The 18,101-nt window shown below is 43.0% G+C and overlaps 1 protein-coding gene across 1 annotated transcript in view; it reads left to right on the top strand.

The window, feature by feature from the left end:
- The window catches only part of LOC142261659 (cholecystokinin receptor-like), an 89,785-nt gene that overhangs the window by 61,523 nt on the left and 10,161 nt on the right, over nt 1–18,101 (top strand). The window contains 2 exon segments of the mRNA XM_075332130.1: nt 17,402–17,526; nt 17,528–17,664. Coding sequence (XP_075188245.1) covers nt 17,402–17,526; nt 17,528–17,664 — 262 coding nt within the window.

Raw genomic sequence — 18,101 nt, 5'->3', positions numbered from 1 at the left:
GCCCTGAGCTAATAATGCAGGGTCCGGAGATAATGCAGGGCCCTGAGCTGATAATGCAGGGCCCTGAGCTGATAATGCAGGGCCCTGAGCTGATAATGCAGGGCCCCGAGCTGATAATGCAGGGCCCCGAGCTGATAATGCAGGGCCCCGAGATGATAATGCAGGGCCCCGAGATGATAATGCAGGGCCCCGAGATGATAATGCAGGGCCCCGAGATGATAATGCAGAGCCCCGAGATGATAATGCAGAGCCCCGAGATGATAATGCAGAGCCCCGAGATGATAATGCAGAGCCCCGAGATGATAATGCAGAGCCCCGAGATGATAATGCAGGGTCCCGAGATGATAATGCAGGGTCCTGAGATAATGCAGGGTCCTGAGATAATAATGCAGGGCCCTGAGATATAATGCAGGGCCCTGAGATGATAATGCAGAGTCTTGAGCTAATGCAGGGTCCTGAGATAATAGTGCAGGGTCCTGAGATAATGCAGAGTCTTGAGCTAATGCAGAGTCCTGAGATAATAATGCAGAGCCCTGAGATAATGCAGGGTCCTGAGATAATAGTGCAGGGCCCTGAGATGATAATGCAGGGCCCTGAGATGATAATGCAGAGTCCTGAGATAATGCAGAGCCCTGAGATAATAATGCAGAGCCCTGAGATAATGCAGAGCCCTGAGATAATGCAGGGTCCTGAGCTAATAATGCAGAGTCCTGAGCTAATAATGCAGAGTCCTGAGCTAATAATGCAGAGTCCTGAGCTAATAATGCAGAGTCCTGAGCTAACAGTGCAGGGTCCTGAGCTAACAGTGCAGGGTCCTGAGCTAACAGTGCAGGGTCCTGAGATAATAATGCAGGGTCCTGAGATAATAATGCAGGGTCCGGAGATAATGCAGGGCCCTGAGCTGATAATGCAGGGCCCTGAGCTGATAATGCAGGGCCCTGAGCTGATAATGCAGGGCCCTGAGCTGATAATGCAGGGCCCTGAGCTGATAATGCAGGGCCCCGAGCTGATAATGCAGGGCCCCGAGCTGATAATGCAGAGCCCCGAGATGATAATGCAGAGCCCCGAGATGATAATGCAGAGCCCCGAGATGATAATGCAGAGCCCCGAGATGATAATACAGAGCCCCGAGATGATAATGCAGGGCCCCGAGATGATAATGCAGGATCCCGAGATGATAATGCAGGGCCCTGAGATGATAATGCAGGGCCCTGAGATAATGCAGAGTCCCGAGATGATAATGCAGAGCCCCGAGATGATAATGCAGAGCCCCGAGATGATAATGCATGGTCCCGAGATGATAATGCATGGTCCTGAGATGATAATGCATGGTCCTGAGATAATAATGCAGAGTCTTGAGCTAATGCAGAGTCCTGAGATAATAATGCAGAGCCCTGAGATAATGCAGGGTCCTGAGATAATAGTGCAGGGCCCTGAGATGATAATGCAGGGCCCTGAGATGATAATGCAGGGCCCTGAGATGATAATGCAGGGCCCTGAGATGATAATGCAGAGCCCTGAGCTAATAATGCAGAGCTCTGAGCTGATAATGCAGGGTCCTGAGCTGATAATGCAGGGTCCTGAGCTAATAATGCAGGGCCCTGAGATGATAATACAGGGCCCTGAGATGATAATGCAGGGCCCTGAGATAATGCAGAGTCCCGAGATGATAATGCAGAGCCCCGAGATGATAATGCAGAGCCCCGAGATGATAATGCATGGTCCCGAGATGATAATGCATGGTCCCAAGATAATAATGCAGAGTCCTGAGATAATAATGCAGGGTCCTGAGATAATAATGCAGGGTCCTGAGATAATAATGCAGGGTCCTGAGATAATAATGCAGGGTCCTGAGATGATAATGCAGGATCCTGAGATGATAATGCAGGGCCCTGAGATGATAATGCAGGGCCCTGAGATGATAATGCAGGGCCCTGAGATGATAATGCAGGGCCCTGAGATGATAATGCAGGGCCCTGAGATGATAATGCAGGGCCCTGAGATGATAATGCAGGGCCCTGAGATGATAATGCAGGGCCCTGAGATGATAATGCAGGGCCCTGAGATGATAATGCAGGGCCCTGAGATGATAATGCAGGGCCCCGAGATGATAATGCAGGGCCCCGAGATGATAATGCAGGGCCCCGAGATGATAATGCATGGTCCCGAGATGATAATGCATGGGCCCGAGATGATAATGCAGGGTCCCGAGATGATAATGCAGGGTCCCGAGATGATAATGCAGGGCCCTGAGATGATAATGCAGGGCCCTGAGATGATAATGCAGGGCCCTGAGATGATAATGCAGGGCCCTGAGATGATAATGCAGGGCCCTGAGATGATAATGCAGGGCCCTGAGATGATAATGCAGGGCCCTGAGATGATAATGCAGGGCCCTGAGATGATAATGCAGGGCCCTGAGATGATAATGCAGGGCCCTGAGATGATAATGCAGGGCCCTGAGATGATAATGCAGGGCCCTGAGATGATAATGCAGGGCCCTGAGATGATAATGCAGGGCCCTGAGATGATAATGCAGGGCCCTGAGATGATAATTCAGGGCCCTGAGATGATAATGCAGGGCCCTGAGATGATAATGCAGGGCCCTGAGATGATAATGCAGGGCCCTGAGATGATAATGCAGGGCCCTGAGATGATAATGCAGGGCCCTGAGATGATAATGCAGGGCCCTGAGATGATAATGCAGAGCTCTGAGCTGATAATGCAGGGCCCTGAGCTGATAATGCAGGGTCCTGAGCTGATAATGCAGGGCCCTGAGATGATAATGCAGGGCCCTGAGATGATAATGCAGGGCCCTGAGATGATAATGCAGGGCCCCGAGATGATAATGCAGAGCCCCGAGATGATAATGCATGGTCCTGAGATGATAATGCATGGTCCTGAGATGATAATGCAGGGTCCTGAGATAATAATGCAGGGTCCTGAGATAATAATGCAGGGTCCGGAGATAATAATGCAGGGTCCGGAGATAATAATGCAGGATCCTGAGATAATGCAGGGCCCTGAGATAATAATGCAGGGCCCTGAGATAATAATGCAGGGTCTTGAGCTAATGCAGAGTCCTGAGATAATAATGCAGAGTCTTAAGCTAATGCAGAGTCCTGAGATAATAATGCAGAGTCTTGAGCTAATGCAGAGTCCTGAGATAATAATGCAGAGTCTTGAGCTAATGCAGAGTCCTGAGATAATAATGCAGAGTCTTGAGCTAATGCAGGGTCCTGAGATAATAATGCAGAGTCTTAAGCTAATGCAGGGTCCTGAGATAATAATGCAGAGTCTTAAGCTAATGCAGGGTCCTGAGATAATGCAGAGTCTTAAGCTAATGCAGGGTCCTGAGATAATAATGCAGGGCCCTGAGATGATAATGCAGGGCCCTGAGATGATAATGCAGGGCCCTGAGATGATAATGCAGGGCCCTGAGATGATAATGCAGGGCCCTGAGATGATAATGCAGGGCCCTGAGATGATAATGCAGGGCCCTGAGATGATAATGCAGGGCCCTGAGATGATAATGCAGGGCCCTGAGATGATAATGCAGGGCCCTGAGATGATAATGCAGGGCCCTGAGATGATAATGCAGGGCCCTGAGCTGATAATGCAGGGTCCTGAGCTGATAATGCAGGGTCCTCCTGAGCTGATAATGCAGGGTCCTGAGCTGATAATGCAGGGCCCTGAGATGATAATGCAGGGCCCTGAGATGATAATGCAGGGCCCTGAGATGATAATGCAGGGCCCTGAGATGATAATGCAGGGCCCCGAGATGATAATGCAGAGCCCCGAGATGATAATGCATGGTCCTGAGATGATAATGCATGGTCCTGAGATGATAATGCAGTGTCCTGAGATAATAATGCAGGGTCCTGAGATAATAATGCAGGGTCCTGAGATAATAATGCAGGGTCCTGAGATAATAATGCAGGGTCCGGAGATAATAATGCAGGATCCTGAGATAATGCAGGGCCCTGAGATAATAATGCAGGGCCCTGAGATAATAATGCAGGGTCTTGAGCTAATGCAGAGTCCTGAGATAATAATGCAGAGTCTTAAGCTAATGCAGAGTCCTGAGATAATAATGCAGAGTCTTGAGCTAATGCAGAGTCCTGAGATAATAATGCAGAGTCTTGAGCTAATGCAGAGTCCTGAGATAATAATGCAGAGTCTTAAGCTAATGCAGGGTCCTGAGATAATAATGCAGAGTCTTAAGCTAATGCAGGGTCCTGAGATAATAATGCAGAGTCTTGAGCTAATGCAGAGTCCTGAGATAATAACGCAGAACCTTGTACAATAATCCAGAATAATAATGCAAATTACTAAAATAAGTATCCAGAGCCCCGAGATAATACAGAGCCCTGAGATAATATTGCAGTGTCCTGAAGTAAAAATGCAGAGTCCTGAGATAATATATCAGAGCACTGAGATAGAAATTCAAATACCTGAACTAATAATGCAGAGTGTTGAGATAATGCAGAGCTCTGAGATAATAACCCAGAGACCTGAAGTAATAAACCAAAACTCTGAGATAATCCAGAACCCTAATGTAATAATCCAGAACCCTGAAGGAATAATACAGGGCTCTGAGGTAATACTGCAGTGCCCTGAAGTAAAAATGAGGAGCCTGAGATAAGTCAGAGCACTGATATAGTAATCTAGATACCTGAACTAATAATGCAGAGTGCTGAGATAATAATCCAGACACCCCTGAAGTAATAATCCAAATCCTCAAAGTAATTATTCAGAGACCTGAGATAATCCAGAACCTGAGATAATACAGAGCCCTGAGAATATTCCAGAGCCCTGTAGTAATAATGTTGATTTCTGAGATAATAATCTAGAGCCCTGAAGTAATTATCCAGAGACCCGAGATAAAAAAAAACTGCAGTGCCCTGTAGTAGTATGCATAGTCCTAATATAATAATCTAGTGCCCTAAAATAATCCAGAGACTTGAAGTAATAATCCAGAGCACTGAGATAATCTAGAGCTTTGAAGTAATAATGCAGACTCCTGAGATAATAATCCAGAGCCCTGAAGTAATTATTTTCCTCTTTGCAAATAATCAGGTAGATCTCGGAGATAATAAGCTGGAGCTCGGAGGTAATAATCGAGGGCCAGTATAATAGAACCCAGTGATAATAAGGTAGAGCTCAGTGATAATAAGGTAGAGCTCAGTGATAATAAGGTAGAGCTCAGTGATAATAAGGTAGAGCTCAGAGATAATAAGGTAGAGCTCAGAGATAATAAGGTAGAGCTCAGTGATAATAAGGTAGAGCTCAGTGATAATAAGGTAGAGCTCAGTGATAATAAGGACTCTTAGATTAGCTGACATTTTGTGGTAATAAGGTAGAATGATAATGGAGAGCTTTAAGATAATAAGGAAGTATTTGGACATAAGGTCAAGCTCTCAGATAATAAAAAACTATAGCTCAGAGATAATAAAGCAGAGCACAGAACAAATGCTGTAGAGCTTGGTCATTATAAGGTAATGGTCTGAGATAAGGTTGAGTAGAGAGATAATAAGTTAAAGCTCAGAGATAATTAGGTAGAGTTCAGAGCTAATAAGGCAGAGCTCAGAGATAATAAGGTAGAGCTCAGAGATAATAAGGCAGAGCTCAGAGATAAGGTAGAGCTCAGAGATAAGGTAGCGCTCAGAGCTAATAAGGTAGAGCTCAGAGATAATAAGGTAGAGCTCAGAGATAATAAGGTAGAGCTCAGAGATAATAAGGTAGAGCTCAGAGCTAATAAGGTAGAGCTCAGAGATAATAAGGTAGAGCTCAGAGATAATAAGGTAGAGCTCAGAGATAATAAGGTAGAGCTGAGAGATAATAAGGTAGAGCTCAGAGATAGTAAGGTAGAGCTCAGAGATAGTAAGGTAGAGCTCAGAGCTAATAAGGTAGAGCTCAGAGCTAATAAGGTAGAGCTCAGAGCTAATAAGGTAGAGTTCAGAGATAATAAGGTAGAGCTCAGAGCTAATAAGGTAGAGCTCAGAGGTGAGATGTCAGATCTCAAATCATAAGGTACACCTCAGAGATAATAAGGTAGAGCTCAGAGATGAAAAAGAATTTGTATAGGAGATTTACTAATAGATAAAATCTCAAAACCAGGGCTGACGATGGGTTAATTTATTGTTTTATTAAGGTTATCCTTGTTTCCAGGCCTCTAGAAGCCCCGTGCAGGAATAATCCTCAGGAGCTCGGTGCCGGGGACTGGACTCAGGTCATCTCTATGTGGAACCTTCTTGAGCCGCTGCGCTCCTGCATCGCTGCTAAATATAATTACAAGTCCCCAGAACGCTGGAAGATTTGGCTTCTATTATAACTCTTATAGGCTCCTAGACCTATTTTCTCCTCAGCCTGTCTCCAATCTCCTGTCTCATTGCTTATGTGGTGCTACTGGATTGTGCACTTTACATGGTTTCTAATCCTTTTTTGCTACAAGTATATGATCGTATACTGCCACCGTATACTGCCACCGTATACTGCCACCGTATACTGCCACCGTATACTGCCACCGTATACTGCCACCGTAAACTGCCACCGTATACTGCCACCGTATACTGCCACCGTAAACTGCCACCGTAAACTGCCACCGTATACTGCCACCGTATACTGCCACCGTATACTGCCACCGTATACTGCCACCGTATACTGCCACCGTATACTGCCACCGTATACTGCCACCGTATACTGCCACCGTATACTGCCACCGTATACTGCCACCGTATACTGCCACCGTATACTGCCACCGTATACTGCCACCGTATACTGCCACCGTATACTGCCACCGTATACTGCCACCGTAAACTGCCACCGTATACTGCCACCGTATACTGCCACCGTATACTGCCACCGTATACTGCCACCGTATACTGCCACCGCCGGGGCATTACCATCATTTCATTTGTTAAACAACTGCTTCAAATCTATTGTGGCCAATTGTATTTGTCATATGTTATATGTCATGTGTTATATGTCATGTTATATGTCATGTTATATGTCATGTTATATGTCATGTTATATGTCATGTTATATGTCATGTTATATGTCATGTTATATGTCATGTTATATGTCATGTTATATGTCATGTTATATGTCATGTTATATGTCATGTTAGTTGGTTGTTTGTTTGAAACAAAGATAACCTTAATAAAACAATAAATTAACCCATTGTCAGCGCTGGTTTTGAGATTTTATCTATTAGTAAATCTCCTATACAAATTCTTTTTGATTCTAGGCAAATAAAAAAGGGGGACATTTGTCTAACCTAGCTGCAGGCAGTGAGCATTGGGTTAAGCGCTGATTATTGTCTTTGGACATTTTTTATAGAGTTCAGAGATGAGATGTCAGAGCTCAGGTAATAAGGTAGAGCTCAGAGATAAGGTAGAGCTCAAAGGTAATAAGGTAGAGTTCAGAGATAATAAGGTAGAGTTCAGAGATAATAAGGTAGAGTTCAGAGATAAGGTAGAGCTCAAAGATAATAAGGTAGAGTTCAGAGCTAATAAGGTAGAGCTCAGAGGTAATAAGGTAGAGCTCAAAGCTAATAAGGTAGAGTTCAAAGATAATAGGGTAGAGTTCAGAGCTAATAAGGTAGAGTTCAGAGCTAATAAGGTAGAGTTCAGAGCTAATAAGGTAGAGCTCAGAGCTAATAAGGTAGAGCTCAGAGATAATAAGGTAGAGCTCAGAGATAAGGTAGAGCTCAGAGATAATAAGGCAGAGCTCAGAGGTGAGATGTCAGATCTCAGATCATAAGGTACAGCTCAGAGATAATAAGGTAGAGTTCAGAGATGAGATGTCAGAGCTCAGGTAATAAGGTAGAGCTCAGATATAATAAGGTAGAGTTCAGAGATGACATGTCAGATCTCAGATCATAAGGTAGAGCTCAGAGATAAGGTAGACCTCAAAGATAATAAGGTAGAGTTCAGAGATAATAAGGTAGAGTTCAGAGATAAGGTAGAGTTCAGAGATAATAAGGTAGAGTTCAGAGATAATAAGGTAGAGTTCAGAGATAATAAGGTAGAGTTCAAAGATAATAAGGTAGAGTTCAGAGATAATAAGGTATAGCTCAGAGCTAATAAGGTATAGCTCAGAGCTAATAAGATAGAGCTCAGAGCTAATAAGGTAGAGCTCAGAGTTAATAAGGTAGAGCTCAGAGATAATAAGGTAGAGTTCAAAGCTAATAAGGTAGAGTTCAGAGATAATAAGGTAGAGCTCAGAGCTAATAAGGTAGAGCTCAGAGCTAATAAGGTAGAGCTCAGAGCTAATAAGGTAGAGCTCAGAGCTAATAAGGTAGAGCTCAGAGCTAATAAGGTAGAGTTCAAAGATAATAAGGTAGAGTTCAGAGATAAGGTATAGCTCAGAGCTAATAAGGTAGAGCTCAGAGCTAATAAGGTAGAGCTCAGAGCTAATAAGGTAGAGTTCAGAGCTAATAAGGTAGAGTTCAGAGCTAATAAGGTAGAGCTCAGAGCTAATAAGGTAGAGCTCAGAGCTAATAAGGTAGAGTTCAAAGATAATAACGTAGAGCTCAGAGATAATAAGGTAGAGTTTAGAGATAATAAGGTAGAGCTCAGAGCTAATAAGGTAGAGCTCAGCGCTAATAACGTAGAGCTCAAAGATAATAAGGTAGAGTTCAGAGATAATAAGGTAGAGTTCAGAGATAATAAGGTAGAGTTCAGAGATAATAAGGTAGAGTTCAGAGATAATAAGGTAGAGCTCAGAGCTAATAAGGTAGAGCTCAGACATCATAAGGTAGAGCTCAGAGATAATAAGGTAGAGCTCAGAGCTAATAAGGTAGAGCTCAGAGCTAATAAGGTAGAGCTCAGAGCTAATAAGGTAGAGCTCAGAGCTAATAAGGTAGAGCTCAGAGCTAATAAGGTAGAGCTCAGAGATAATAAGGTAGAGCTCAGACATCATAAGGTAGAGCTCAGAGATAAGGTAGAGCTCAGATAAGGTAGAGTTCAGAGATAATAAGGTAGAGCTCAGACATCATAAGGTAGAGCTCAGAGATCATAAGGTAGAGCTCAGAGATAATAAGATAGAGCTCAGAGATAATAAGATAGAGCTCAGAGATAATAAGGTAGAGCTCAGAGATAAGGTAGAGTTCAGAGATCATAAGGTGGAGCTCAGGTAATCAGGTAGAGTTCAGAGATCATAAGGTAAAGCTCAGAGATAATAACGTAGAGCTCAGAGCTAATAAGGTAGAGTTCAGAGATAATAAGGTAGAGCTCAGAGCTAATAAGGTAGAGCTCACAGATAATAAGGTAGAGCTCAGAGGTGAGATGTCAGATCTCAGATCATAAGGTACAGCTCAGATATAATAAGGTAGAGTTCAGAGATAAGGTAGAGTTCAGAGATAATAAGGTAGAGTTCAGAGATAATAAGGTAGAGTTCAGAGATAATAAGGTAGAGTTCAAAGATAATAAGGTAGAGTTCAGAGATAAGGTATAGCTCAGAGCTAATAAGGTAGAGCTCAGAGCTAATAAGATAGAGCTCAGAGCTAATAAGGTAGAGCTCAGAGCTAATAAGGTAGAGCTCAGAGCTAATAAGGTAGAGCTCAGAGCTAATAAGGTAGAGCTCAGAGCTAATAAGGTAGAGTTCAGAGATAAGGTATAGCTCAGAGCTAATAAGGTAGAGCTCAGAGCTAATAAGGTAGAGCTCAGAGCTAATAAGGTAGAGCTCAGAGATAATAAGGTAGAGTTCAGAGCTAATAAGGTAGAGTTCAGAGCTAATAAGGTAGAGCTCAGAGCTAATAAGGTAGAGCTCAGAGCTAATAAGGTAGAGTTCAAAGATAATAACGTAGAGCTCAGAGATAATAAGGTAGAGTTTAGAGATAATAAGGTAGAGTTCAGAGATAATAAGGTAGAGTTCAGAGATAATAAGGTAGAGTTCAGAGATAATAAGGTAGAGTTCAGAGATAATAAGGTAGAGTTCAGAGATAATAAGGTAGAGTTCAGAGATAATAAGGTAGAGTTCAGAGATAATAAGGTAGAGTTCAGAGATAATAAGGTAGAGTTCAGAGCTAATAAGGTAGAGCTCAGACATCATAAGGTAGAGCTCAGAGCTAATAAGGTAGAGCTCAGAGCTAATAAGGTAGAGCTCAGAGCTAATAAGGTAGAGCTCAGAGCTAATAAGGTAGAGCTCAGAGCTAATAAGGTAGAGCTCAGAGCTAATAAGGTAGAGCTCAGACATCATAAGGTAGAGCTCAGAGATAAGGTAGAGCTCAGATAAGGTAGAGTTCAGAGATAATAAGGTAGAGCTCAGACATCATAAGGTAGAGCTCAGAGATCATAAGGTAGAGCTCAGAGATCATAAGGTAGAGCTCAGAGATAATAAGATAGAGCTCAGAGATAATAAGGTAGAGCTCAGAGATAAGGTAGAGTTCAGAGATCATAAGGTGGAGCTCAGGTAATCAGGTAGAGTTCAGAGATAATAAGGTAGAGCTCAGAGGTGAGATGTCAGATCTCAGATCATAAGGTACAGCTCAGATATAATAAGGTAGAGTTCAGAGATGAGATGTCAGATCATAAGGTAGAGCTCAGAGATAAGGTAGAGCTCAAAGATAATAAGGTAGAGTTCAGAGATAATAAGGTAGAGCTCAGAGATAATAAGGTAGAGCTCAGAGATAATAAGGTAGAGCTCAGAGATAATAAGGTAGAGCTCAGAGATAAGGTAGAGCTCAGAGATAAGGTAGAGCTCAGAGATAATAAGGTGGAGCTCAGAGATAATAAGGTAGAGCTCAGATAATATGGTAGAATTCAGAGATAATAAGGTAGAGCTCAGAGATAATAAGGTAGAGCTCAGACATCATAAGGTAGAGCTCAGAGATAAGGTAGAGTTCAGCGATAATAAGGTAGAGCTCAGAGATAATGAGGTAGAGCTCAGATAATAAGGTAGAGCTCAGAGATCATAAGGTAGAGCTCAGAGATCATAAGGTAGAGCTCAGAGATCATAAGGTAGAGCTCAGAGATAAGGTAGAGCTCAGATAATAAGGTAGAGCTCAGAGATAATAAGGTAGAGCTCAGAGATAAGGTAGAGCTCAGAGATCATAAGGTAGAGCTCAGGTAATCAGGTAGAGTTCAGAGATCATAAGGTAGAGTTCAGAGATCATAAGGTAGAGCTCAGAGATCATAAGGTAGAGCTCAGAGATCATAAGGTAGAGCTCAGAGATCATAAGGTAGAGCTCAGAGATCATAAGGTAGAGCTCAGAGATCATAAGGTGGAGCTCAGGTAATCAGGTAGAGTTCAGAGATCATAAGGTAGAGCTCAGAGATAAGGTAGAGCTCAGAGCTAATAAGGTAGAGCTCAGAGATGAGAGCTCAGATATAATAAGGTAGAGCTCAGAGATAATAAGGTAGAGCTCAGAGATAAGGTAGAGCTCAGAGATCATAAGGTAGAGCTCAGAGATCATAAGGTAGAGCTCAGAGATCATAAGGTAGAGCTCAGAGATAATAAGATAGAGCTCAGAGATAATAAGAAAGAGCTCAGAGATAAGGTAGAGTTCAGAGATAATAAGGTAGAGCTCAGAGATCATAAGGTGGAGCTCAGGTAATCAGGTAGAGTTCAGAGATAATAAGGTAGAGCTCAGAGCTAATAAGGTAGAGCTCAGAGATGAGAGCTCAGATATAATAAGGTAGAGCTCAGAGATAATAAGGTAGAGCTCAGAGCTAATAAGGCAGAGCTCAGAGATAATAAGGTAGAGCTCAGAGGTGAGATGTCAGATCTCAGATCATAAGGTACACCTCAGAGATAATAAGGTAGAGTTCAGAGATGAGATGTCAGAGCTCAGGTAATAAGGTAGAGCTCAGAGGTAAGGTAGAGTTCAGAGATAATAAGGTAGAGTTCAGAGCTAATAAGGTAGAGTTCAGCGATAATAAGGTAGAGCTCAGGTAATAAGGTAGAGCTCAGATATAATAAGGTAGAGTTCAGAGATGAGATGTCAGATCATAAGGTAGAGCTCAGAGATAAGGTAGAGTTCAGAGATAATAAGGTAGAGCTCAGAGATAATAAGGTAGAGCTCAAAGATAATAAGGTAGAGCTCAGAGATAATAAGGTAGAGCTCAGAGATCATAAGGTAGAGCTCAGAGATCATAAGGTAGAGCTCAGAGCTAATAAGGTAGAGCTCAGAGCTAATAAGGTAGAGCTCAGAGATGAGAGCTCAGATATAGTAAGGTAGAGCTCAGAGATAATAAGGTAGAGTTCAGCGATAATAAGGTAGAGCTCAGGTAATAAGGTAGAGCTCAGATATAATAAGGTAGAGTTCAAAGATAATAAGGTAGAGTTCAGAGATAAGGTATAGCTCAGAGCTAATAAGGTATAGCTCAGAGCTAATAAGGTAGAGCTCAGAGCTAATAAGGTAGAGCTCAGAGCTAATAAGGTAGAGCTCAGAGATAATAAGGTAGAGTTCAGAGCTAATAAGGTAGAGTTCAGAGCTAATAAGGTAGAGCTCAGAGCTAATAAGGTAGAGTTCAAAGATAATAACGTAGAGCTCAGAGATAATAAGGTAGAGTTTAGAGATAATAAGGTAGAGCTCAGAGCTAATAAGGTAGAGCTCAGCGCTAATAACGTAGAGCTCAAAGATAATAAGGTAGAGTTCAGAGATAATAAGGTAGAGTTCAGAGATAAGGTAGAGTTCAGAGATAATAAGGTAGAGTTCAGAGATAATAAGGTAGAGTTCAGAGATAATAAGGTAGAGTTCAGAGATAATAAGGTAGAGCTCAGAGCTAATAAGGTAGAGCTCAGACATCATAAGGTAGAGCTCAGAGCTAATAAGGTAGAGCTCAGAGCTAATAAGGTAGAGCTCAGAGCTAATAAGGTAGAGCTCAGAGCTAATAAGGTAGAGCTCAGAGCTAATAAGGTAGAGCTCAGAGCTAATAAGGTAGAGCTCAGACATCATAAGGTAGAGCTCAGAGATAAGGTAGAGCTCAGATAAGGTAGAGTTCAGAGATAATAAGGTAGAGCTCAGACATCATAAGGTAGAGCTCAGAGATCATAAGGTAGAGCTCAGAGATAATAAGGTAGAGCTCAGAGATAAGGTAGAGTTCAGAGATCATAAGGTGGAGCTCAGGTAATCAGGTAGAGTTCAGAGATAATAAGGTAGAGCTCAGAGGTGAGATGTCAGATCTCAGATCATAAGGTACAGCTCAGATATAATAAGGTAGAGTTCAGAGATGAGATGTCAGATCATAAGGTAGAGCTCAGAGATAAGGTAGAGCTCAAAGATAATAAGGTAGAGTTCAGAGATAATAAGGTAGAGTTCAGAGATAATAAGGTAGAGCTCAGAGATAATAAGGTAGAGCTCAGAGATAATAAGGTAGAGCTCAGAGATAATAAGGTAGAGCTCAGAGATAAGGTAGAGCTCAGAGATCATAAGGTAGAGTTCAGAGATAATAAGGTAGAGCTCAGAGATAATAAGGTAGAGCTCAGAGATAAGGTAGAGCTCAGAGATAAGGTAGAGCTCAGAGATAAGGTAGAGCTCAGAGATAAGGTAGAGCTCAGAGATAATAAGGTGGAGCTCAGAGATAATAAGGTAGAGCTCAGATAATATGGTAGAATTCAGAGATAATAAGGTAGAGCTCAGAGATAATAAGGTAGAGCTCAGACATCATAAGGTAGAGCTCAGAGATAAGGTAGAGTTCAGCGATAATAAGGTAGAGCTCAGAGATAATGAGGTAGAGCTCAGAGATCATAAGGTAGAGCTCAGAGATCATAAGGTAGAGCTCAGAGATCATAAGGTAGAGCTCAGAGATAAGGTAGAGCTCAGATAATAAGGTAGAGCTCAGATAATAAGGTAGAGCTCAGAGATAATAAGGTAGAGCTCAGAGATAAGGTAGAGCTCAGAGATCATAAGGTAGAGCTCAGGTAATCAGGTAGAGTTCAGAGATCATAAGGTAGAGCTCAGAGATCATAAGGTAGAGCTCAGAGATCATAAGGTAGAGCTCAGAGATCATAAGGTAGAGCTCAGAGATCATAAGGTAGAGCTCAGAGATCATAAGATAGAGCTCAGAGATAATAAGGTAGAGCTCAGAGATAAGGTAGAGTTCAGAGATAATAAGGTAGAGCTCAGAGATCATAAGGTGGAGCTCAGGTAATCAGGTAGAGTTCAGAGATCATAAGGTAGAGCTCAGAGATAAGGTAGAGCTCAGAGCTAATAAGGTAGAGCTCAGAGATGAGAGCTCAGATATAATAAGGTAGAGCTCAGAGATAATAAGGTAGAGCTCAGAGATAAGGTAGAGCTCAGAGATCATAAGGTAGAGCTCAGAGATCATAAGGTAGAGCTCAGAGATAATAAGATAGAGCTCAGAGATAATAAGAAAGAGCTCAGAGATAAGGTAGAGTTCAGAGATAATAAGGTAGAGCTCAGAGATCATAAGGTGGAGCTCAGGTAATCAGGTAGAGTTCAGAGATAATAAGGTAGAGCTCAGAGCTAATAAGGTAGAGCTCAGAGATGAGAGCTCAGATATAATAAGGTAGAGCTCAGAGATAATAAGGTAGAGCTCAGAGCTAATAAGGCAGAGCTCAGAGATAATAAGGTAGAGCTCAGAGGTGAGATGTCAGATCTCAGATCATAAGGTACACCTCAGAGATAATAAGGTAGAGTTCAGAGATGAGATGTCAGAGCTCAGGTAATAAGGTAGAGCTCAGAGGTAAGGTAGAGTTCAGAGATAATAAGGTAGAGTTCAGAGCTAATAAGGTAGAGTTCAGAGATAAGGTAGAGCTCAGAGATAATAAGGCAGAGCTCAGAGGTGAGATGTCAGATCTCAGATCATAAAGGTACAGCTCAGAGATAATAAGGTAGAGTTCAGAGATGAGATGTCAGAGCTCAGGTAATAAGGTAGAGCTCAGATATAATAAGGTAGAGTTCAGAGATGAGATGTCAGATCATAAGGTAGAGCTCAGAGATAAGGTAGAGTTCAGAGATAATAAGGTAGAGCTCAGAGATAATAAGGTAGAGCTCAAAGATAATAAGGTAGAGCTCAGAGATAATAAGGTAGAGCTCAGAGATCATAAGGTAGAGCTCAGAGATCATAAGGTAGAGCTCAGAGCTAATAAGGTAGAGCTCAGAGATGAGAGCTCAGATATAGTAAGGTAGAGCTCAGAGATAATAAGGTAGAGTTCAGCGATAATAAGGTAGAGCTCAGGTAATAAGGTAGAGCTCAGATATAATAAGGTAGAGTTCAGAGATGAGATGTCAGATCATAAGGTAGAGCTCAGAGATAAGGTAGAGTTCAGAGATAATAAGGTAGAGTTCAGAGATAATAAGGTAGAGTTCAGAGATAATAAGGTAGAGTTCAGAGATAATAAGGTAGAGTTCAGAGATAGTAAGGTAGAGTTCAGAGATAATAAGGTAGAGCTCAGAGCTAATAAGGTAGAGCTCAGAGCTAATAAGGTAGAGCTCAGAGCTAATAAGGTAGAGCTCAGAGCTAATAAGGTAGAGCTCAGAGCTAATAAGGTAGAGCTCAGAGCTAATAAGGTAGAGCTCAGAGATAATAAGGTAGAGCTCAGAGGTGAGATGTCAGATCTCAGATCATAAGGTAGAGCTCAGAGATAAGGTAGAGCTCAAAGATAATAAGGTAGAGCTCAGAGATAAGGTAGAGCTCAGAGATAATAAGGCAGAGCTCAGAGGTGAGATGTCAGATCTCAGATCATAAGGTAGAGCTCAGAGATAAGGTAGAGCTCAGAGCTAATAAGGTAGAGCTCAGAGATCATAAGGTAGAGTTCAGAGATAAGGTAGAGCTCAGAGCTAATAATGTAGAGCTCAGAGATGAGAGCTCAGATATAATAAGGTAGAGCTCAGAGATAATAAGGTAGAGTTCAGAGATAATAAGGTAGAGCTCAGAGCTAATAAGGCAGAGCTCAGAGATAATAAGGTAGAGCTCAGAGGTGAGATGTCAGAGCTCAGGTAATAAGGTAGAGCTCAGAGATAAGGTAGAGCTCAAAGATAATAAGGTAGAGCTCAGAGATAAGGTAGAGCTCAAAGATAATAAGGTAGAGTTCAGAGCTAATAAGGTAGAGCTCAGAGCTAATAAGGTAGAGTTCAGAGGTAATAAGGTAGAGTTCAGAGCTAATAAGGTAGAGCTCAGAGTTAATAAGGTAGAGCTCAGAGCTAATAAGGTAGAGCTCAGAGATAATAAGGTAGAGTTCAGAGATAAGGTAGCGCTCAGAGATAATAAGGCAGAGCTCAGAGGTGAGATGTCAGATCTCAGATCATAAGGTAGAGCTCAGAGATAAGGTAGAGCTCAAAGATAATAAGGTAGAGTTCAGAGATAATAAGGTAGAGTTCAGAGATAAGGTAGAGTTCAGAGATAATAAGGTAGAGTTCAGAGATAATAAGGTAGAGTTCAGAGATAATAAGGTAGAGTTCAGAGATAATAAGGTAGAGCTCAGAGATAATAAGGTAGAGCTCAGAGATAATAAGGTAGAGCTCAGAGATAATAAGGTAGAGCTCAGAGATAAGGTAGAGCTCAGAGATAAGGTAGAGCTCAGAGATAATAAGGTAGAGCTCAGAGATAATAAGGTAGAGCTCAGAGATAATAAGGTAGAGCTCAGAGATAAGGTAGAGCTCAGAGATAAGGTAGAGCTCAGAGATAATAAGGTAGAGCTCAGACATCATAAGGTAGAGCTCAGAGATCATAAGGTAGAGCTCAGAGATCATAAAGTAGAGCTCAGGTAATCAGGTAGAGCTCAGAGATAATAAGGTAGAGCTCAGAGATAATAAGGTAGAGCTCAGAGATAAGGTAGAGCTCAGAGATAAGGTAGAGCTCAGAGATAAGGTAGAGCTCAGAGATAAGGTAGAGCTCAGAGATAATAAGGTAGAGCTCAGAGATAAGGTAGAGCTCAGAGATAAGGTAGAGCTCAGAGATAATAAGGTAGAGCTCAGAGATAATAAGGTAGAGTTCAGAGATAAGGTAGAGCTCAGAGATAATAAGGTAGAGCTCAGAGATAATAAGGTAGAGCTCAGAGATCTTAAGGTAGAGCTCAGATAATAAGGTAGAGCTCAGATAATAAGGTACAGGTAGAGCTCAGACATCTTAGGCTAGCTCAAAAGGAAGAGCTCAGATGATAAGGTAGAGTTCAGAGATAATAAGGTAGAGCTCAGACATCATAAGGTAGAGCTCAGAGATCATAAGGTAGAGCTCAGAGATCATAAGGTAGAGCTCAGAGATAATAAGGTAGAGCTCAGAAATAATAAGGTAGAGCTCAGAGATAAGATGTGAGAGCTCAGGTAATAAGGTAGAACTCAGAGATAATGAGGTAGAGCTCAGAGATGAGATGTCAGAGCTCAGACAGAAGGTAGAGGCTGGAGATGATAAGGTTACTTGTGTGGAGCCCCCTCTTTATTTGGCGGCCCCTTCTCGCCGTCTCCTCGCTGATCACGTCTCTCCCCTTACAGGTATCTCCGTCAGTGTCTCCACCTTTAACCTGGTGGCCATCGCCATTGAGCGTTACAGCGCCATCTGCAATCCCTTGAAGTCGCGAGTCTGGCAGACCCGATCCCACGCCTACAAGGTGATCGCTTGCCACGTGGATCCTGTCCATCCTCATAATGATCCCGTACCTGGTGTACAACACGCTGGTGAGCTTCCCCATGGCCGACAACCGGGAGGGCTACCAGTGCCGCCTCCGGTGGCCCAACAGCCAAGTGCAGCAGGCGTGGTGAGTGCACTGTGCGGGGGGGGGGGGTGTGGTGAGTGCACTGTGTGGGGGATGGTGAGTGCACTGTGCGGGTGTGTGGTGAGTGCACTGTGCGGGGTGTGTGGTGAGTGCTCTGTGCGAAGGGTGTGGTGAGTGCACTGTGCGAAGGGTGTGGTGAGTGCACTGTGCGGGGTGTGTGGTGAGTGCACTGTGCGAAGGGTGTGGTGAGTGCACTGTGCGAAGGGTGTGGTGAGTGCACTGTGCGAAGGGTGTGGTGAGTGCACTGTGCGGGAGTGTGTGGGTGAGTGCACTGTGCGGGGTGTGTGGTGAGTGCACTGTGTGGGGGGGTGTAGTGAGTGCATTGTGCGGGAGTGTGTGGTGAGTGCACTGTGCGGAGTGTGTGGTGAGTGCACTGTGCGGGAGTGTGTGGTGAGTGCACTGTGTGGGGGGGTGTAGTG

The sequence above is a fragment of the Anomaloglossus baeobatrachus genome, unplaced genomic scaffold (assembly GCF_048569485.1).
Source record: "Anomaloglossus baeobatrachus isolate aAnoBae1 unplaced genomic scaffold, aAnoBae1.hap1 Scaffold_236, whole genome shotgun sequence".
Classification (NCBI taxonomy): domain Eukaryota; kingdom Metazoa; phylum Chordata; class Amphibia; order Anura; family Aromobatidae; genus Anomaloglossus; species Anomaloglossus baeobatrachus.
Note: the sequence above shows the minus strand (reverse complement) of the source record. Positions and strands in the feature narration are given on the sequence as shown.